Genomic DNA, 22,317 nt, shown 5'->3' with positions numbered 1-22,317 from the left:
CAACGAGCTCTGACCAATCAGGGTCAGGCGGGGCGTTACCAAGGGCGGGTCTCTGTCTAGAGAAGGTGGTTCCCAAACTGGGGTCCGGGGACCACTAGGTGTCCTTGAGAGGGAGTTCCAGGGGGTCCCAAGCTAAATGATAGTTTGGAACCAAATGGACTTATGGACCCTTATGGGTCTGTAATTGTAACTCTGAGTTAAATTAACATTGATGTTACAATATAAATTGGGGGTCCCAGAGATAGAAATGCCATTAAATGGGGGTTTGTACACTAATGCATGTCAAACTGAGAGTCCTTGAAATTAAACAGGTTGAGAATCTCTGCTAGAGCCGTAAAAAATATTCTCTCATGGGATTCCCTGGTATTATATCTTCAAATGGGGGGCGGCATGCACATGGATGGATCCCACCGCAGCCTAAAAAACCCTGACCCCGGCTGCTCTCACACACACACACACACACACACACACACACACACACACACACACACACACACACACACACACACACACACACACACACACAAAATACACAACAAAGTTAAAATCTTTATTGAACTGATATTTGGGAAAATTACTTTGCTCCTTTTTTCCAGGGAATCAAAAACATGTTCAGACGGCTCATACATATCGTCAATGTTTGGCAGAAACCAGCAAGTTTTCAACAACAAAACAAATACTAAATCAGTGCTATATTGAACACCCTCCGTGTGTGAGTTTTACAAATATTGAACCAATGAAAAGTATTAAAAAGTGCTTCCTGGCCTGGGCCAGCCTATAGCGGTCCATGCAATATAGGCACGAACTTTGCTGTGTGTCTTCCCCATATGAGTAATAAAAGGATAGAGACCTAATCGGAGCGAATTGGATCTGCAAAACTGTCGTTCAAACTAGGCCTATTAGTGTTTCTGGGACACATTGTGAGCTTGTAGATCGGCTATTTCCAAAAAAATATATATATATTTATGGGACATTCTGCACAATGTACTCACTTTTGGTACTTTTATATATTATATTATATATTTTATTTTACTCGAGTACATTTTACATTTTTACTTTATTTATACATTGCAGTATAGGGATAGGCTATTGATACTTTTACTTAAAGGGATAGTTCAGATTTTTTGTATGAAATACCTGTATTCATTTATTGCCAGAGTCCCGTGGTGGGAGTTCTGCTCTGGTTAATTTCTGACCCCTCTATCACACGGAACTATGTTGTTTGTGTCCATATCACTACGCCCCAAAAATAGTTCCATGTGATAGAGGGGTCAAGGTTGAACGAAAGTTGCACTAATATTTTAGAAATATATAGGTCAACAATACAAATGACGCTATAGTTTTGTGGATTAATTAACTTTTAATGCGTGGCCACCAGTGCCCCCCCACAAAATGACCGAAATGACTAAATATTCACCAAAACCAGAGCAGATCTCCCAAACACGGAACTCGGGCAATCAAAATTGTGAACTAATCCCTTTAAGTAATTACACGTGTGTACTTTTCCCACCACTGACCATCAGTAAGTGTTAAACAGGCCAGACATAATGTAATCGGAGGCATGTCCATCCAAGAGGCCTGTTCCGTTGCGATGAATGAACCAGCATGGAACATTTACTCCATTCTTCACGTCACTCCTGTAGTCCTTCTGCCAGCCTCTGTGGACCAATGGAGAAAGAGACATTATATCGACGACTCAAATGTATGAAACAAACACTGTACACTACAGTACACTGAATGACTGAAACCAAGGTTTCAGGATTTTTGAGGGGCGCTAGCCCCTCCTATGCACAGCTTTGTGTGTTTGTGTGCATGAGCACAGAATGTGCTCAGCTGATTGCCTGCAGCACGGAATGCGATGATGGTGATAAGAGCGCCCCTCACTACACACAAGTGTGATTTTTCATTATAATTTAGTTGCCAGCTGCTTGCAAAGCGGCTGGACAACATGTCGATCTTGTTTCTAATTCAGTTAGTTTTATTCGTTTTTAGAGCGGGTTTGATAGTTCTTTTTAATTAGATTTATTTATTTGACAATACTCAGTTTTAGTTTAGTTTTCATAAATTTTAGTTTTAGCGTTGTTAATACTGTGTTATTTGTCAGGTGCGGGATTCAAAAAGGTCAGACAAAGTAGACTTATTGTGTAATAAAAAATATATATACAGTATATAATGTTGGTAATGAGAAAAACAAAAAATAAGGGCACGTTGTCTATAATTTCAGTTTTAGTTTGTTTTGTAAACAAACAATAGTTTCAGTTAGTTATCTTTTTTCTTTTCTTTCTCCCCCCCCCCCCTTTTTTTATAGTTCAGCTAATGAAAATGTTTTTCCTCAATTTTAGTGCTCGTTCTTTCATTCTTTTCCATGAATGATAATCTATAAATAATATCCATTCATCCAGCCAGCCGTGTGTACCTGGTCACATGGAGCTCCTGTCCCTTCACACGCATGGTGGCGTCAGGTTTCTCAGGGACCTCTCCTGGCCGCAGATCTCCAACCTCAAACTCAACCCCATGGTAGAACTGACCTGGAACCATTGGAATGTATTAATTAATCAATCATTCATCCATTCATCCATCCATTCATCCATTCATTCATTCAAAAGGGAATCATTCTGGACTTCTGGTTTAGGTTTATTATATAGTCTGCACTGAAAAAACAATGGCACTAAAATGTTAGTGCCGAAATGTAGAAGCAAAGGCAGCTGAATGAGCGCTATAACGGATGAAACTTGCCGGCGAAGCGACAATTAGCCACGCCACGGTGCCCCTAACTAGGCCTATTTTCAAGAAATCATGAAAAAAAAAAGAATTTGGAATATTTTTGTCCACAGCCAAATATTGATTTTGGGGTCCTCATGGCTTGAGAACTTGTTTTGGTCCCCTGTTTGTTTTTAGTCTCGCCAGTCGCTACGAGTCGGAAATAAAAGATGGATGTATACCAAACGAACCATTCCAAGACGTACTTGCAGAAACGTGTCGGATTCATACGCCACATCAAGGCTTTTATTGAGTATAGGCCCTACAATTTGATCACAGGGATTTTTGGGGTAATACGGACGTTCCTTCCTCTCAGGGGTTCCTGTCTGATGACTACAAACCACCAGTGTGACTAGTGACTACTGACCGGAAAAAAAACACCCCATCTCTACCGAAAAGGAATGCCTTCCCTGCAGGCTATTGTACCTAGCAGTCCATGTGCGGATGGTGAGAGAAAGGAATGCCTTCCCAGGCTATACCATTTACAATTTAGGCATTTAGCAGACGCTCTTAATCCAGAGCGACTTACATTAAGCAAGAACAAAAAAAGCATGGGAATACATCACATAAAAAGCATTTATCATGAAACATGCGTAAGCTAAGAAAGCAACAGTGGAATATCTATATAATAAACTATACACTATACTATGCTATACATATGTACTTTGACGTGCTATATGACTACATACAATGCAATTATAGTGCCGTCTATACATAACATGCTATAAGTCTGTGCCAGGCTATGTACCTAGCAGTCCGTGTGCGGACGGCGAGAGAAGATGTCTGTCCACCGTGTAGAAGCCCAGGTAGTCTCGGTGGTACGCGTGACCCTTCCAGACGCGGTGGAGCAGGACCACAAATGTCACCGAGTCTTTCAGACTGACCGTCAGGGTGCAGTCCTTGGTCAACAGGAGATCCATGCTGCATGGTGCATGGTGGAAAGGAGGTGCCATGGGCCAGCCAGGGCAGAGAGTATTATAACAGAAGTATAGTGAGGAGAATGCATGGGATGTTTTGTTTCGATTGTATCGTTCCTACTTTTTGCTTTGGCAATGTACACGTATGTTTTATCATGCCATAAGGCCAATTGAATTGAATTGAATTGAATTGAATTGAATTGAATTTAATTTAATTTAATTTAATTTAATTTAATTTAATTTAATTTAATTTAATTTAATTTAATTTAATTTAATTTAATTTAATTTAATGTAATTTAATGTAATTTAATGTAATTTAATTAAATTTAATTTAATTTAACAGGGCATAAAGGAATGGTCATATAGGTGTATATGTGTACCCTACTAAGGGTGCATGCCTATATATAAAATAATATTTTTTATATATATATATATATATATATATATATATATATATATTATAAATGCAAATATAAATGTATAAGTACAATTTTGTATTGTATTGTCCTGTCATTGAGAAGATATATATTTTTTAAACATTAAAAAGAAAAAGCAATATCTTTCATGAATTTAAAAGAACAGTTAAAGGACACTGGAGCAGCACGGACATTCGTTTGGGAAAAGTTATACTAATGACTTACTTGGGTCCTTTGAGGGCAGCTTTATCAGACCACAGTAACTTGACACGTTTTCCATCTTGTAACACGGAGACGTCTTCCGTGGTCACCTCCAGTCTCACCCCCAGGGTCTCGTGGACGATGCCGAAACGTCCAAAGTAGGTGTTGACTTTACCACCCGGGGCAACTTTCTTATCTCCAATAGTCTGACCGTTGACTAAAATGCCTATATAAGGAAGCAAAACTGCATTCCGTCACTCACGAAACACAGGTGAAAACTATTACACGTATAAGATCTAAAGAGTCAGCAAACATGAGACAAACAAGACACAACATAGGTCTACCACAATATTCAAATCTAGTGATTAACCAAAATGAATGTCAGAATGATAATCAGAGGTTGCTCAGTGTCCACTGCAGTGTTTAACCCATTCAGGACGGGAACCCCTTTTGGTGTTTTAAGCATTATGTTATATACTTTAGCTATTGAAAATAGCAGATCTACGAGTTTGTAGAATTTAGAAAAATCGTGCAAAAATGTGGCGCAAATCTTTGAATATATATTCTTTCAGAGCGAACGTTCTTAATAACTTTGCTTCCGGGTGGTGTCCCTGGAACGACACATCTTCAGATGGGGGTAGGCTAAGGCGACCAATTACATATCTCTGCTGTCGGGATAGGAAACCTCATAACTCCAAAATGTTCATTTTTCAGGAAACGAAAAATATAAACTTTTCAGGAAATTAAGAAAACCTTATATTTTTTTAAAACAAAGCAATACAGCCTCGTCAAAGTTGGTGTAACTTTACATATTGTCAATTACTTCCATGAGAGGGGGAGAGGTGGTGGAGTTAGTTGCTTTAAGCAGACATTTTAAGGGTCCAATGGAGTTAAGAGGTTTTGTCCAAAGCACTTTTTACTACTTTCCAATTGGTTCAATATTTTCGAAACAACACACAGACGTAAAAGGGTGTTCAATAGCAATGATTTATGCCAAAACAAAATCAAAAACCTCAAAAATGGAGTTATGAGGTTTCCTCCTGACAGCAACAAGGGTCATTGACAAGAAAAAAATCTGAGAACGACATTAAAAAAAAAACTGTGGATTTTGTAGATTTTGTCTAAATGGGTTTTAGTTACCTGTGGTTGTGTCTCTGACCAGGTTGAAGATGGTGCCTGGTGTGTCATCGATGTTGAAGCACAGTGCATCCTTTCTCTGTGGAAGTTCTATCATGAAATGAGGATCTCCATCAGCTGAAATGACATGAGGGAACATCGGACCAAGGTTATAATAGTTCTGGATTTTTATTATAGTTTAGTTTTACTTAGTTTTTTCCTTCTAGTTGTTTTATTGTGAGTTTTAGTTTCTTTCATACTTTGGGTTATTTGTCAGGTGCAGGATTTCAAAACAAAATATACCATTTAAAAAAATATATATTTAGTTACTGTTGGTAACGAGAAAAACTAAAACTAAGGGCATGTTTGTAAATACAATACAGTTTCAGTTAGTTATCGTTATCGTTTTTGTTAGTTTTTATTTAGTTCAGTTCGACAAAAATGTTTTTTTTTACTTTTATTTTTATAAATTTTAGTTTCCGTTATCTAAAACAACCTTGCATCGGACACTGAAAGTCCAGCTGCCAATATATCTGAAGCTGAGCGGTATACTTATATGATCACACTTGAGTATTTACCAAAATATACGGGATCAGATGGAGCATAATATAGGTTGCGTCGATATGATGTTGTCGTTGATGTTGCTGTTGCTGTTGTTGTTGGTGACATGCTCTGTTGATCTGGATCTGAACGTATATCTGGTCACACACAACATTACATTAACAGAGGTTAAAACCGGTAAACGTGGTAACATTTAAAAATGTTGCCACGTGTATATATATATATAGCAACATGACGATAATACAGTTTTTCAGAAAACGTATATAGGTTGGGATTTAGCAGCCGTTGTAAAAATTGGCAAAAAACAATTGTTGGGTGGAAAATAATGGAATGTTTTACCTAGTCTCTCCGCCTCTTGTCGTTGCTCTGTAGAAAATAAATAGTGATAAATATATTAGATGTACCAGAGGTTTTCAGCCAGTGCTCCGGGGACCACCAGTGGCCCTTGAGGAGGTTCCAGGTGGTCCCAGGCTAAACGATGGAAAGTTGGTAACCGAATGGACACTTATTAGATTATTTAACTCTTGAGAGTGCAAAATGATCCAAATCATTTTATGCTTTGTTAAAATATGCAGTATTACTTAATGTGCAAGTCAAGAAGTCTCAGAGAATGTAGGAGAATTGTTATTTTGATCAATGCTTGCCTGTTGGTATACCACATCAATACAGCGTGGAATTGTGGACTAAATCTTATCCAACGATAACAAAATATCCTTTAGTTTTGGGTCTGAGAGGTTAAATCTCATCAAATGCTCTGTAGCTCAGATGCCAGCCGAATAAATAATGGACCTTGATATGAAAAGGGTTGAAAACCCCCGTGTTAGACGATGACAAATGGAGTCAGCAGCTTCGATAGTGCTCGTGTAATGACGGAGACGAGACCACAACGAAGTGTCACACATCTTCCCTACCCTCGGTCAGTTTGTCAGCTATGAGGCAGTGTTGTTTTTGGCCAGAAGATTTAGATTTTAGTTTTAGTCATAGTCTGTTGAATCGTTTTCATTTAGTTTTTAGTCACATTTTACCAAGTCACCTGGAATGTTTTAGTGTTAGTCTAGTTTTAGTCGACTAAATATAATACGATTTCAGTCGACTAAATCTACAGTTGAGTTATTCGACTATAATGTAATTTTGGCGGGGCTTGATGCTCTCGTAATGACTGTTTTTACACTCACACTGTCAATACATTTAGTCTTAGTTGTAGTCATCATATAGCTTAGTTTTCATTTAGTTTCCATTTAGTTTTCGTCAGTGAAAGAAGGTAGTCGACGAACATCTTTCGTCTTAGGTTTAGTCGACGAAATCAACAAATCTGCTATGAGGGGGATCACGTCTTCCCTACCCTCGGTCAGTCATCTATGAGGTGGGATCACGTCTTCCCTACCCTCGGTCAGCTTGTCAGCGATGAGGGGGTCACTCTCGCCGTCCTCGGTGGTCCGAGGCTTGGTGACCACCATGGAGGTCAGCGGAGTGACAAAGTTGTACCGCAGGGACATCTCCAGAGCCTTGGCTGTGGCGTTAATGCTTTGGTCCTCTTCCGTTCCGGTCTTACTGAAAAAAACAACATTCACGTGAAGTGAGGACGTCACGAGGTGGGGGGGGGGGGGGGGGTGATGCAGATTTTTAAGGGGGCATGAATGATTGAGGACATTTCCTTATTGTGCTTTAGTAGTGTTGCATTGCGTTATTGTATGAAACAAAAACTAACATTAAAGTCCATATACTTGGCTGACAAACTGTTTTTGATGAAGTGCTCTGAACAAACATAAAGACCATAGATTTTGCTGCCATGATGTGACATAATTTAGGAAAGCCACGCATTGGAGGGGCTAGTGCCCCCTCAAAAAGAGGTTAATATATTTCAACAGTATCGTATACAGTAGACTTCCTGCACTGTAAGAAACTCTGAGAGTCTCAATGCCCTGACAGAGAAGCTATAGCTTGAGATGATTGAAACAGACCAACAGACCTCTGCTCCAGTAGCTGTTGGATGGTGATGTAGGCCCACAGGCGTTCTGTGAAGTCCCCAAAGACGTACTCCTTTTCTGGGTAGATGACGTTCCAATCGACGGCGGTCGCCTGGCCCTGCACTTGAAAGTCCTCCTCACACTAGAGAGAAAGAGAAGAGGGTAAATACAGTATATGTTTGACACTATATTCAACAACAAAAACATATACCAAGACCATTGTGTCCTGTCGACCTGCACCGTTTCCCAAAGGTAGTCTTTGAAAGACAAAAAAGTGGCCGCACGCACACATAGCCATAAAGTGCCAAGAATGTATTATACGACGGAGAGAATACATATACCAATGTTTCGGCAGACAACTGCCTTCTTCAGGACATGTCGCAAACACCCACAGACATTTGTATGGGTCCCTTTATTTTTGGGTTTCTCACATTTTGTTTTGAATTATTATTATTATTATTATTTCAAAATTCTTAAAAAAAAGATGCCCAAACAAGAGAAAAGATTCCATGAATTCAAAACAACTGCAATGATTTCTATCAGTAATTTCATGAAGAAAACAAATCCCTGCATGCATTCGAAAATTAAGAAGTAGTAGGCCTAGTAGTGAAAATAGCTGATCTACAAGCTCACAGCGTGGCGCAAAGCGACGTGTTGTGAACTTGTATATAGATCTGCTATTTTCACTAGTCTGGGACTCCCAGGCGAACTTGTAATTTCCTTTTTTTTTCTTGAGCTAAAAAAGGGAGTAAATAAGCGATGCTGATACAGTGCTTTCTGAGTGAAGGAGACTACAGTAGCCCTCTGTCTGTCTGTCTGTCTGTCTGTCTGTCTGTCTGTCTGTCTGTCTGCCTGTCCGTCTCACCCCCTTGGCGAACACCTCCACCAGGAAGTTGTCCTGCACGTCGTGGTCACTCAGCCGTCCGGCCACCACGATCTCTGAGCCGTTGAACAGCTGGGTGAAGTGGTTGGTGGTCAGCAGGTCCACCGTGTCGTCAGGGTAACGAAGGTCCACCTCCAGCAGTAGAGTACTGGCCACCTCCTCATAGAAACCCTGGGGGGGGGGGGGAAGAATCACAATCTCTTCCATTGCCACTAGGGGGCACAAAAAGGCCCTGACTGCCAGTTTCTATACATTTTATTTTTTGCCCAATGTTATACACGTTTTAAAAAGGCGTTGTTGGCGCTGTGGGAGTATAAGTTAATTAAGTCCTTGGCAGACATTGAGTATCAGAAGAATATAATTAATACACTTTTATTTATAACCTTTCCAAACAGAAATTAAAAAAGTACTATACAATACTTCCAATACTTTCCACACTGGAAAGTAACTAATTACATGTACTTTAACCCATTCTGTGCGGGAACCCCTTTTGGGGTTCTGTACAGCATGTAGGCCTACAGTATTCAATTTTTTTTTTTAATTATGCTTTATAAATATTTGAATTTTTTCAGTCAGTATTTTCAGTCAGTATTTAGAAGGCGTTTTTAGAATCAGCCTCAGTCCAAATGGGTTAATTATACTGTACTTGAGTACAATTTTGAAGTACTTTTACCTTACTGAAGTATTTCCAATTTCCAGTAGTTTTACTTCTACTCCACTACATCTCAGAGGCAAATGTTGTATACTTTTACTCCACCACTACATTTATTTGATAGCTTTAGTTACTATAGTCACTTTGTAGATTTTGATTATTATTACAAAACATAGGCTACATTAAAGGACCACTTCACCACTTTTCAACCTATCTTCATATAATAGGTCCTCAATAATAATCATGATAAAATGGCAAGATTTTCTTCTACTCAGTCTGTGTCTCATAGGAGTGCTGTGGGCAGTTTAGAAACCGTCTTCCAGTGACATCATCATTAGGCAGACTTTTTTTACAAAAATGTTTAGATTTTCATTATCGTGAGAACGATGGCTTCCATTTTCGCATTGCAACTTTTCAGGACTAGAAAGCCTGCAGTTTCTATTAGCTTGTATTCCCCATCGATGATGTCACAGGAAGACGGTTTCTGATCTGCCCACAGCCCTCCTATGAGACACAGACTGAGTAGAAAAGAATCGTGCCATTTTATCATGATTATTGGTGAGGACCTATTATATGAAGATAGGTTGAAAAGTGGTGAAGTGGTCCTTTAACCACTTCAACCCTACTGTAAACATTTCGGCCATTTGAAAATAGCCGACCTATACAAGCCCACAATGCGTTGCAATAGATCTGCTACATGCATGCACCTCCTCACCACGATGCATGTTGTGTGTGACATTCTATCTGCTTGTCATAAATGCAATAGCTTATGTCTTCAACATAAATCCTATGAATCCTATATAAACACACGTATACGCTCCCTCAGTGGCGTGCACAGACAGACACTAGGGAGTGGTAGAGCCCTTTTGGCAATGTGCTAAAAAAAAAAAAACGTTTTATTTTTTTTCTTAATTTGTAGTGTGTGGAGTGTGGACCATGGTGACATTGATCAATTCTTGATAAAAACGCTTTTACTATATTAGGCCCCCACAATCTAAAGCTATATGTTTCTATGTCAGTGGTTCTTCGATAAAAAAAAAATAGCAGACCTATACAAGCTCGTAGCGTGCCACTCAGTGGCGCGCTATGAGCTTGTGTAGATCTGCTATTTTTCAAAGCATATACCATCATGCACCAAAATGGGTTCCCGCCCCAAAATGGGTTAAGGCAACCAGCCGGTTCCATGCGCTGCAGCACAAGGTGCCCTTTTTTTCACTTGAGCACCTGCCCCTCTAAAAAATGTCTGTGCACGCCACTGCGCTCCCTCCCTCACTGCAGCGTACCTGGAGCTGGGCGGTGGCGTCCGAGGCCTCGTAGATCCTGCGGGCCAGCCCCTTGTTCTGCCGGGCCGTCACGTCCAGGAAGGAGTAGTCCACGTCGTTCCCGAATCCCAGGACGAAGAGAGACATCCTCCCGTCGATTGCGTCGCGGACGTTGCCTTGGATGGTCGGGAGGTCGGTGACTCCTGCGATGTGCACACGTTGACACAGGCTAATGCCTCCCGTCCTATCAATGCCATGCATATAACACTGCACAGACTTGCCACACATATGCTAATATATTAAACTCCTTGACACCCGAGAACGAGATAAACGTACCTTTGCACAGGTATACCATGCCCGAGAGAATGTGAGATTTGATTCATTGGTGGTTAATCCAGCATTGAATATTGTTTTTGCAAATTTAACATTTTAGCTATAACCACCGCTATAGCGTCCAGGTAAAAATGGCCCGAATCCCAGCGGGCACGCACGCACGCCGTCTTCATGGACATTATGGCTCAAAATGAGATGAAATAGGCACGTAATAAATCATTAATCCAGCCTCCCGCTAATGAAAACACTGATCGCAGCGCGTGTACTGTAGGCCTTGTTGGGCCTCCGCAGACCCCGGGGTCTAGATAAATTTCACTTTGAGCATGCTCATGCTGCAGATTTCGTCTGGCACCTGCTACCTAAAGCTCTGCTACCGCCCTCTGGAGTTCAAGGAGTTCAAATTGGCTAATGGGAGGGTAGTGGCGTAGGCCTACAGGCCTTTAATTGCCTGATGTATTTAAAAAGTTGAGCTCACTCACCGCTGCTTGGCATTCCGTCAGTCATGAAAATGATCATGTCGAAACTCCTCTCTGGGAGTTTGTTGGCTTTCCTGTCTTTCACCAGCGTGTTCACAGCAGCCAATGCTCCAGCATTGATGTCGGTCCCTGGAAAGGGAAACGGTCAGCTGTGTGTGTGTGTGTGTGCATGCATTGATATTCAAATTCACAGAGTTCTGTGCTTTCGGTCGTTATCCAGGAAGCGAACAAAGACACGTCGATCACACACTTGAGTACGTGTAGGTTGGTCTTCAGAATAGAGGCTAGTATAGATATAGCTATTTTTTACTTACATTTTTATCCCACAATTTTGCAACCCATTTGTTCACCCGGTCATGAATAATCTAATGTAATCCTGGGCGCTACACTTCCTCTGCCAACCTGGGGAGGGCAGCGGACTGACCTCATGCTTCATTCTATGCATGAGGAGCCAAGCTCTTCTTTTCACCTGACAGGGGGGGGAGTTTCCCCGGTCGGACGTAACGCGTGGAAGGAACACGTCATTCCACTCAATTCCTTTCCCCCTCCATCAGGCGCACCGGCTGGCCAGGGTGGAGGTAGTTTAGAGACCAGGATTACTGCATGTTTTTGTGAGGGTACCTACCCTAGGGGACACGGGGAGAACATGCAAACTCCACACAGAAAGGCCCTTTCACCAACCCCGCCTCGGGTATGAGCACTGATGACGCGGAGGAGAGAACACGCCCCCAGTACCCACAGCGTCCCCAGCGGGAATCGAACCCAGGACCTTCTAGCTGTGATGTGACAGCACTACCGACTGTGCCACCGTGCCACCGTGCCCCCGGGATCGTACCGTACTTGAGTAAATAATACTTAGTTACTTTACACCACTGATATCTATTCTTCTCCATGCCCAAACCCTGAGACCAATCTGTGGGAGTCCATTAAGCGTGACTCTTCCTTTAACGCCTTACATCCACGTTCACGTATCCCTCGGGCGAACGTCAGGGCTTCGGCCACACTCTCCCGGCTGGCCTTGGTGAGAGATCGCTTCCAGAAGTCCACCCTGTTGTCAAACAGGATGATAGCAAAGTAGTCTTCCTCGTGCAGGTCCTGGAGGATGGCCAGCAACGCCTCCCGTGTCTGCACATACAGGGGTCACAGGGGTCACAAACAAGACCAGATAGGTCACAGGGTCACAACAAGACCAGAGGTCATCCATAGAACAGTGGCGGAAGGTATTAAGTACAGTGCTGAAGTACAATTTTGAGATATTTCTACTTTACTTGAGTAATTTACAATTTCCAATACTTGTCCTTCCACTCCACTGCATCTCAACGGCAAATATTAGGCCTCACTCACACCTTTCGATCTATAGCATACAACATTGATGCATGCTAGATGTAAGCAAGATGTAAGTGTCATGTCAATGCATTTCCAATGGAAGTCACATGGTTTGATACAACATTTTGGACTACAAGCTGTTGTATGGCTTTCGGCTGTGTTTTTCGACTGCCCCCTCCTCTCCCCCTCATACAACACAAATGTTGTGTCAAACCATGTGACTCCCATTGGAAATGCATTGGGGCGAGATGTATCACACCCTCTGTATACAACAAGCATACAGTACATCAGTCTGTTGCGAAGGTGTGAGGCCTTATACTTTTACTCCACTACAATTATTTGCAAACTTTAGTTACCAGTTACTTTGATTATCATTACAAAACATGCATTAAACACTTAAGCCATATATACATTTCAGTTTAATTTCCATTTGAAAATAAATAGCCAATCTGCTATTTTCTAAATACTTTATACATTTGAAAACTTGAAACGGGACAATATTCTTCATAGTGAGTACCACTTTCTACTGTTGGTACTTTAAGTACATTTTGATGGTGATACGTTTGTACTTTTACTCAAGCACATTTTGAATTCCAGAGTTTTACTTGTTACCTTTTGACTTATAAGTAAAAACAATGGAGTACTTTTTCTGACTGTTCATAAACATGTTGTAGGCCTACATAGAATATCTAGGGTGACCAGATCCAAACTGTTCATTTGAGGGACAGAAGTATCACATGTGTGGGACAAGTCCCCCGTCCCACTTGTCCCACACAAGCCATACTGGAGTACCGGGTTAGCAACGTATTACATGAGTTGCTATTAATATAGCCTTGATATCATATTCGACCATAGGCCTAATATTAGCTATCATAAAAATCATGCTTTATTTTTATGCTATTTTAAGCTTAAAAACACTTGCAGGGAGAGACAATGAGAGAGCAGAAGGCCAACTATTAGGGGACTAACTATTAGGGCATTTGAACACTGATGCAATTGCCTGTCGTCAGTCACAATGTGGGACAGGGTCTCAATTTGTGGGACGCCTGAAAAGTCTTGGAAATTAGTGACTGTCCCACGCAAAGAGGGACATCTGGTCACCCTAAATGAGGGACTGTCCCACGCAAAGAGGGAACTCATGGTCACCCTAAGAATATCCCACATGTTTCTCTCACACACTCACCGTCTCACAAAGACCTTCTCACCTGCCTCATTTTATTCCCTTCCATGGATATGCTGATGTCAATCACAAACACCACGTTCTTTGGAACTCTGGGTAAGTCAGGAGGTGCAAAGAAGTGGACAAAGTATCCATTCACAATCTGAGGGGGATAAAAAAAAGAACAACAGAATCTATTATACTACAGTGACAGAGGGGAAGGACAGACACTATACAGTAACATGACAAATCAATTACATCTTTGAGTGGCGCTATAGCCGCTCCAATGCATGGCTTTCCGAAGTTACAGTACGTCATGTGGCAGCCATGAAGTCTATATGGACTTTAATTAATGTTTGTTTAGGGCGGTAAATGACAACGTAAGATGTCATCAGTTAGGACAAAAAGCTATATATATAGCCCCTCATAAAATACTGCCCTCTCAGAGTGAGCTGTTCAATTAGCCCTTTGCTAAGACCCTCCCCAACCCCTCCTTGTCCAATAGGGACGTTAGCAGCGAGGAGACAGGGCAAGCTGTCCTTCTCCCCCATGGAGATGCATGTTAAATGACGGGATTTCTCCACATAAATGATCCATCATTTCAGCAGCAAGAGCATCAATGTCAATATTCTAAATCTAGTCTGCCAGGCCTGCAGTAAGTATAGGCTATGCACTGGACACAATTGCACGACATTATTTAAACAAACTAGAAATACGAGGAAATGACAGAGGGTAAACTGTTGTACTTGTTGACAGCTGAGCTGACCTGAACATCCCCCAGGTCTGTGGCTCGGTTCACGTCATACTTGATGATGAAATCTCCATCGATCAGAGTTCCATCACAGTCTGGACATTTCCTCTGCTGCGCCGGCGTCGGCGAGAAGGAGATGTGTGCCTGAAGGAAGAAGGATATACAATACAGTCACTTTAGTGAAAACTCATGCATATATACGCTAGTTTTTAGGCGATAAATAACCTACTCACCACATTGGTTTCATGGGAAAACTACAATATGACTGAGCCACTCAACCCAGGACATCTCTCTGTTTTTACTGGTGGTTGCGGGGGGCAGATTATCACCTAAAAACTGTGAGTATGCATCCCGCTATATACAAAATAATATGACATGTCCACAATAGAAGACAATAGATATATGTAGGAGGAGCACTGCTGCATGGTTCTAGCAAGGACAAGGCCTGGTCGTTGGAATAAACAATTTCTTCTCGAGTGAGAGTAGGTATAAACAGCAGGCTTCCTTCAATGCGTCCAAGGCATATGCTGTAGTTGTGCGGAAAAGAGGGTTAAAAATGCCTTTATTGTATATGACCGAGTTAAGAGAGTGAGACAACCTCCACGTTGAGGCCTGCTCTGGTGGTCAATAGTTTGTCAATAGTCAGTTCAGCAGTTTGTCAATAACGACTTGCCCACAATACACTTTACTTCTACAAAACTAGTGTGCCTTGGATTTATGGAAGTTACATTTTAGGGAAGATATGGGTAGAACTTAAGATAGTAAAGATACACAAAGATGAAGTTGGAACGGAACAAGCTTTCTGAAGAACCTTGGGCACGGACTTTTTAATTTCAATGAATGACAACAATTAAAGAGCCGTGTTTAGCTCCTCTACCTTTTTATCTGTGACGGTTTTCTCCACCAGAGAGAGCAGCTCGTTGGATAAGAAGGTCCCATGGGCTTCGACATACGCAATGCCCTGCGGCTCGTAGATATCTGCCACGATCTGTGCAAAGTTTAGACACACAAACACACAAAGTGAGATTAGACTTTTCATTAAGCCATTCTGGGCGGGAACCCCTTTTGGTGTTAGCATTATGCTATGCTTTAGCTATTGAAAAATAGCAGATCTACAAGCTCTACAAGCCTACCGAGTGGCGCGCTACGAGCTTGTAGGTCATGGGCTATTTTCGAAAAATGGAAGAACGACTGACATGGAAGCATGGCTTTTTCAGAAAACTGTCAGGACGTATAGAAGACATTCTTAGAAACTGATCTCAGGTCAGAATTGTGTGACGTGTGAACGTGTCATGGACAATACATCCACCTGGAAGTTGCGGACGAGCTGCTTGGGTTTGACCCGGGTCAGAATCTCATACTGGCCCAGTTTCCTGTTGAGAAGCTCCTCGTAGGTCAGAATGAACGTCACGTTGCTGTTGGCGGCGATGTTTACGGACACGGTGAACTGCTCCATTTTTCTCCCAGAGGCCCTAGAACAATTCACAGACAAAGATATTGAATAAAACAATGATGGAGAATACTGTATGGCTGTATGCATAGCATAATTGTGTTATTATTAGTACCGTATTTTCTCGTTTGTTTCCCCAGACATGTGTAAACGTTCTGTGACTTACTTGACCAGTCCAGCTGTCTCTCCTGATGACACGGCGTGCTCATACTGCTTTTTGGCTTTCTCTTTCTCTTTGACCTCTCCGACGTACATCTGATTATCGATTTCCCTGAAATGCAAAACGGGAAGAGTTAGAGGGCAGGGGTTTCATACTGTATGTGGTAGTATACAGTACAGTAACAGTACATTGGTGTGTTAAAGGACCACTTCACCATCTTCATATAATAGGTCCGTCTTCCAGTGACATAATCATTAGGCAGACTTTTTTTTAAACAAGATTTCTTTACAAAAATGTTTTCATTATCGTGAGAACGATGGCTTCCATTTTCGCATTGCAACTTTTCAGGACTAGAAAGCCTTGTATTCCCCATCGATGATGTCACTGGAAGACGGTTTCTGAACTGCCCACAGCCCTCCTATGAGACACAGACAGAGTAGAAATAAATTGTGCCATTTCTTCATGATTATTAGCGAGGACCTATTATATGAAGATAGGTTGAAAAGTGCTCCTTTAACTATAGCTGTGATTTTAAAGCGCAAATAACGTGCATTTCTAAAACTGCTTTTAATATCATTATTGTCGATGTCCCTCAAAGTTATTTCTAATGGTTTGAGCCTCAATCACCACTCTGATATAACCAGTCCTTGTCATTTCTTTCTGGACTTTGAAAGCAGTTTTAGCTGCAGTACCACAATGTCCTGAGGTGGTGGGGGGGTGCTGATATGCAGATTGTTTAATATTTGAGTCATTATAATACTGATACTAGATCAAACCAGGCTTGTTTCCATTCCATTGCCAGCTTGGAAAATCAAAAATGGTGGACATTGTAAACAAAGTGGAAATGGAGGATGACATTGATGACATCATGATGACAAAATCAGTTGAGCTGTTCCTGAGAGCAATTTCCATTAAAGCACCCATGAAAGCCTGATTGTTCAAAATTGGTTATTTGTGGGAATAGAAAACACATATGGGAGCCCCAAAAACACAAAATAATTGTCAGGTACAGGACAAGAAGAGACATTGAATGGGCTGTATTTTGCATGTCTTATAAGTACCAGGTCTTATTACTTAACTTAAGACCTGGAGGCGTGATCAATGCCATTTGGCTATTCTGAGTGGCCAAAGAGCATTGGCCACGCCTCCAGGTCTTACGTAAAGTAATAAGACCTGGTACTTAAAGGGAAACTTCACCCTTCTTGCAAAAAAATATATGTTAATGACAATTAGAAGATGTAGCACACTTTTCTGGGGGTCTTTATGTGTGTAATAATGTGGTTTTAGATATTTTAGATTTTAGCAGTGAGCCCAGTGTCTCTGACGTCATGGACACTGGGCTCACTTATACTTCCTGGACTACATGTTGTCTCAGTAAGACAGCCCTCCCCCTATCCACAAGGAGGAGCAGTGCCCCCAAAGCATTATGGGAATTGTAGTCCAGGAAGGAAGTGAGCCCAGTGTCCATGACATCAGAGACACTGGGCTCACTGCTACAATCTAAAATAATCTAAAACTACACAAATAAAGACTCCCAGGAAGGTGTTCTAAATCTTCTACACGTCATTAACATATATTATTTCTTAGAAAAAAGGGTGAAGTGTCCCTTTAAGACACACAAAATACAGCCCTCTAGAGAGTTGGGGCTGGCACTGACATGCTGAAGTTGGTGATGAAGGCGGTCTTGGGCAGCTCCACCTCAAAGGAGATCTCCCGGGAGGAGTTGGCCTTGTTCAGAGCAGCGGAGGTCATGACGGTGTGAGCGAAACGGGACGCCACGGTACAGTCCACTGTCACACTGTCCACCTCCACCTGAGAGAGAGAGAGAGGCAGAGAGAGAGGGAGAGAGAGAGAGGGAGAGAGAGAAAGAGAGGGAGAGAGAGGGGGAGAGAGAGAGGGAGAGAGAGAGTGAGAGAGAAAGAGAGAGAGAGAGGGAGAGAGAGGGAGAGAGAGAGAGAGAGAGAGAGAGAGAGAGAGAGAGAGAGAGAGAGGGAGAGAGGGAGAGAAAGAGAGAGAGGGAGAGAGAGAGAGAGGGAGAGAGAGAGGGAGAGAGAGAGTGAGAGAGAAAGAGAGAGGGAGAGAGAGGGAGAGAGTGTGAGAGAGAGAGCGAGAGAGGGAGGTTTTTTTTTACTATTTTGGAAAACATTTTTAAAATACTTCAAATAGCCGATTTACTGTGCAGTTCACACGTTGTGAGCTTGTAGCTATACAAAATAGTAAAAAATCACTCCCGTGTGAAGTGAGGGGCGCCCTTATCATCATACACATTCATACATGATGATGATGTATGACATGTGTTAGGACAAAATAGCCGATTTGCTCGTCTACATATGACGTACATTCTCCATTCATTGTCAATGGCATTTAATGTCTGTGTTAGGACAAAAATATACACTATAGCTGTATGTATAGGAGGGGCTAGAACCCTATAAATCTACACTATAGCTGTATATAATAGGGGCCCCTTCAAAAAAGGCAAATAACTTTAGAGATAAGGGGTAGGCCTGTCAAAAAAAATCGATTCGAGTTAGAATCGCGATTCTAATGCTGTCCGATTCAGAATTGATTCTCATTTTCCAAAATCTTTTTTTTTTTTTTTTTTTCCTTTTTTCACAAATGTACCTGTGCATGCAATGCATTATGGCCTGGGTTTCTGCATAGTGCATTTACTACCAGCTAAGCTAAGCCTGCCAATTGTATTTATTTTACACCTGTTTTAATACTAATGTATTGTTCTGGTATTGAGTGAGAAGAGATTTTGTAACTTTTGTACTGGTCCAAATTTGTGCAAGCTAAATACATGAGACATGTTCTTACTCTTGGATTTAACCTTTGTGTGTTTAAATCATTCAGTTGATAAAACCTTTACAATTATACAAGCTTTTTACTAAATGTACTCAGAAGACTGGAGTAGATCATGCAAAAATTCTATTTAATTGTTTTTAATAAAATAAAATAAACTGCTTTAGAATCGAAAAAAATCTTTTTTGAATCGAGAATCGGAAAAATCGAAAAGATCGTTTTTGAATCGAATCGTCACCCCAAGAATCGGAATCGAATCGAATCGTGGGACACCTAAAGATTCGCAGCCCTAATAAGGGGTAAGGCACCGGCAAAAAGGGCCCATATAGTATCTTACCTCTGCGTTGTTTGTGCTTCTTTTCTGCAAAAAAAAAAGAAGAGCATGATAAATATAGATTCCTCATAATGTTAGTACTTGTTGTTTGAAATTCTTTATTTAGGAATACCCCATTGAGATAGTACAGTATCTCGTTTTCGAGAGGGTCCTAACTACAATCAATACAATACATATACTTGAGTACTATACAGTATGAGTAAGGCAAGTCAGTATTATGATTAGGTCAAACCTTTAAGTCCTTACAAAGACAGTGAACTTTGAAGCATGCCTTTTCAATCACCTATCCAAGTACTGTAAATCATTTAGTATTTACATTAAAATACATTAAAATATGTATATATATATATTTTGTTACCTTAAGTAACCTTGGTGCATCCTGTGTCTCCTGCAATTCACAAAAAAGTTAGTTATTAAAACATGTGAAAATATAGACAATCGATTAAGATTGTGAAATAAAATCTCAGAATCAATCAGTAAGAGGAGGCTGAGAGAGAGAGAGAGAGAGAGAGAGAGAGAGAGAGAGAGAGAGAGAAAGAAAGAAAGAGAAATAAATCACCTTGGCCGAGACCTGATTCCTTCTCCCCACCCATCTGGCACAAAATGTTCTTGTGAATCTTAAAACACACTTTTTTTTTTTTTTTTTTTTAGCTTTTTTAGCTTTTATCTAGATCATTGCATGTCCTTTTTCCTGTTTTAGTCGCTCCTTTTGTTTTTGTTATCGTAGTTGATGCTCTCTTGTTGTGTTTTGCTCTTTCTTGTTGTATTTTTGCTCTTACTGTAAAGCACTACTTTGAACTGCACTCGCTGAAATGTGCTATATAAATAAATAAAGATTGATTGATTGAGTGATTGAGTGATCGGACAGTGTCCAAATCAAACAGGGTGTTGATACTTACATACCATTTGTAATTGCTTTCACAAATGTGTCGGCAGGGCCAATCTCTTACAAAAAATGCCATAAAAGATAGACGTGACATCCAATCATGCATGGTGGAGATCTGTGCTCAGAGGAGCACACCTTTATACTATATCTCTGACAGTCTCAAAGTGTCAAACAAACAATAGATACAAGCATGCCTTTCTACTTAATAAAACATGTTAATAAGAATAACACAAATTCTCTGCAGCTTTTCCTTTTAAGCCACGTGGTTAAGACACATAACATCACTGTTTGCGTCACATTGATAAAAAAGGAACCGATAAGCTCTGAGGCATAATTTGCTGATTATTTAAACGATGCTGGTTCTTGATTCCAACACCTACATTCTGACATCCCATATATGTTGATCCTTCCCCATCCACCCTTCCTTTTCAATGTCTCCCTTTTGACTGATACCTGTCCATTAACACGGGCCTGCCCCAAAGTTATTAGTGCAGCCGCGCCCGGCAGCCGGCGAAAACTATAGAGTTCTCAACAGGCCCGAAAATTAAGGCCCGGCCCTATGCCTGGGCCCTCATCAAACCCTGTACACTCAAGACACTGCCCTGCTGCCACCCTTAGATCTCCATATATGGAGCTGACCTATTTCTGACATTCCATAATGTGGATCTGACCTCATCAAACCCTAGGCTCTATAGTGTATACTCTCAAGACACGCTCCATATATGGCCAGTACAGCCAGCGCTCGCCCAGCAGCCTGCCGTCACCCAGGGGGATGTGTGCACGCGACGCGACCTCGCCCCTTTTCTCGCCCTCAGGGCGTCTCACTGGTTATTATAGGTTATTATAGAGACTCAGAGTAGAACTGCTGCTCCTTCGCCTGGAAAGGAGCCAGCTGAGGTGGTTCGGGGCATCTGGTTAGGATGCCTCTCGGGCGCCTCCCTATAGGGAGGTCCTCGACGCACGTCCGACTGGAAGGAGACCCCCCCGGGGGGCAGACCAAAGTGCAGTTGGAGGAAACACATCGACTCACTGGGCCTTGGAACGTCTCGGAATCCCCCCCCAGGAGGAAGTCACTAAATGTTGCTCTGGAGAGGGAAGTCTGGAGCACTCTGGTGGAGCTGTTGCCCCCGCGACCCCACTACGGATAAGCGGTTGAAGATAGATGGATGGATGGAACTACACAATAGCAGAGAGAGAAGAGAAGAGCAGCTATGTTACCTGTATGGCAGCATCATGGCGAGAGATAACCAAAGATCCTTCAGCCTGGCTGAGAAGAAGCCAGAGGCAGACACACAGGCCCCACGGCAGCACGAAGCTCCTCCACCTGGACATGGCTGAACTCCACTAAAACACTCACTCACTTCATTGCTTAGAAGAGAGCCCCCATAACGTCCCTCCCATGCCCAGGAGGAGGAGGGCTCAACAAGTGTGTGTGTGTCTTAGTGTTGAAGTATTGACCAAAAGATCTGACGTCAGTTCAGTATGGCATGAGGCCAGTGGCGTGCACAGACATTTAGAGGGGCAGGTGCTCAAGTGGGAAAAAAAAGGGCACCTTGTGCAGCGCGTGGAACCGGCCGGTTGCCTTGATAGTGTGAGATTGATAGATTTTGGCGCATAAATAATATATTAGAAGCTTTTTTTTTCAAATCAAGAATATTGATTAATGTCACCATGGTCCACAAGTGTACACTGTACCAAAAAAAAGGAAAAAAAGGTTTTATTTATTTTCTAAAGGACACATTGCTGTCCAGAGGGCAAGGGCAGGTGGTGCTCTAGCGCCCCCTATCTGTGCTATCTATCTGTGCACGCAACTGATGGCAGGAGATGAGATATGAGACAGACTCTGACAGGGCTGTATTTTGTGTGTCTTAAGTACTAGGTCTTATTACTTAACTTGAGACCTGG

At 41.7% G+C, this 22,317-nt stretch overlaps 1 protein-coding gene across 1 annotated transcript; it reads right to left on the bottom strand.

Moving 5' to 3' along the window:
• Positions 1-588: 588 nt before the first annotated feature.
• LOC308319191 (inter-alpha-trypsin inhibitor heavy chain H3-like) lies at positions 589-21,703 on the bottom strand. Its single transcript, XM_080769105.1, has 22 exons — positions 21,631-21,703; positions 19,885-19,914; positions 19,530-19,553; positions 18,048-18,202; positions 16,397-16,501; positions 16,090-16,252; positions 15,658-15,768; positions 14,796-14,924; positions 14,076-14,192; positions 12,501-12,669; positions 11,548-11,673; positions 10,757-10,938; positions 8,804-8,992; positions 7,941-8,080; positions 7,356-7,522; positions 6,311-6,337; positions 5,989-6,108; positions 5,435-5,548; positions 4,319-4,520; positions 3,509-3,681; positions 2,417-2,528; positions 589-1,658 (listed from the first exon to the last, which is right to left on the bottom strand). Exons 4-22 carry the CDS (start codon positions 18,140-18,142, stop codon positions 1,520-1,522), a joined length of 2,580 nt encoding a protein of 859 aa, XP_080625231.1. The 5' UTR covers positions 18,143-18,202; positions 19,530-19,553; positions 19,885-19,914; positions 21,631-21,703; the 3' UTR covers positions 589-1,519.
• Positions 21,704-22,317: the final 614 nt, after the last annotated feature.

Source organism: Protomyctophum bolini (genome assembly GCF_963924005.1).
Source record: "Protomyctophum bolini genome assembly, chromosome: 7".
Classification (NCBI taxonomy): domain Eukaryota; kingdom Metazoa; phylum Chordata; class Actinopteri; order Myctophiformes; family Myctophidae; genus Protomyctophum; species Protomyctophum bolini.
This window is presented reverse-complemented; position numbering and strand designations above follow the sequence as displayed.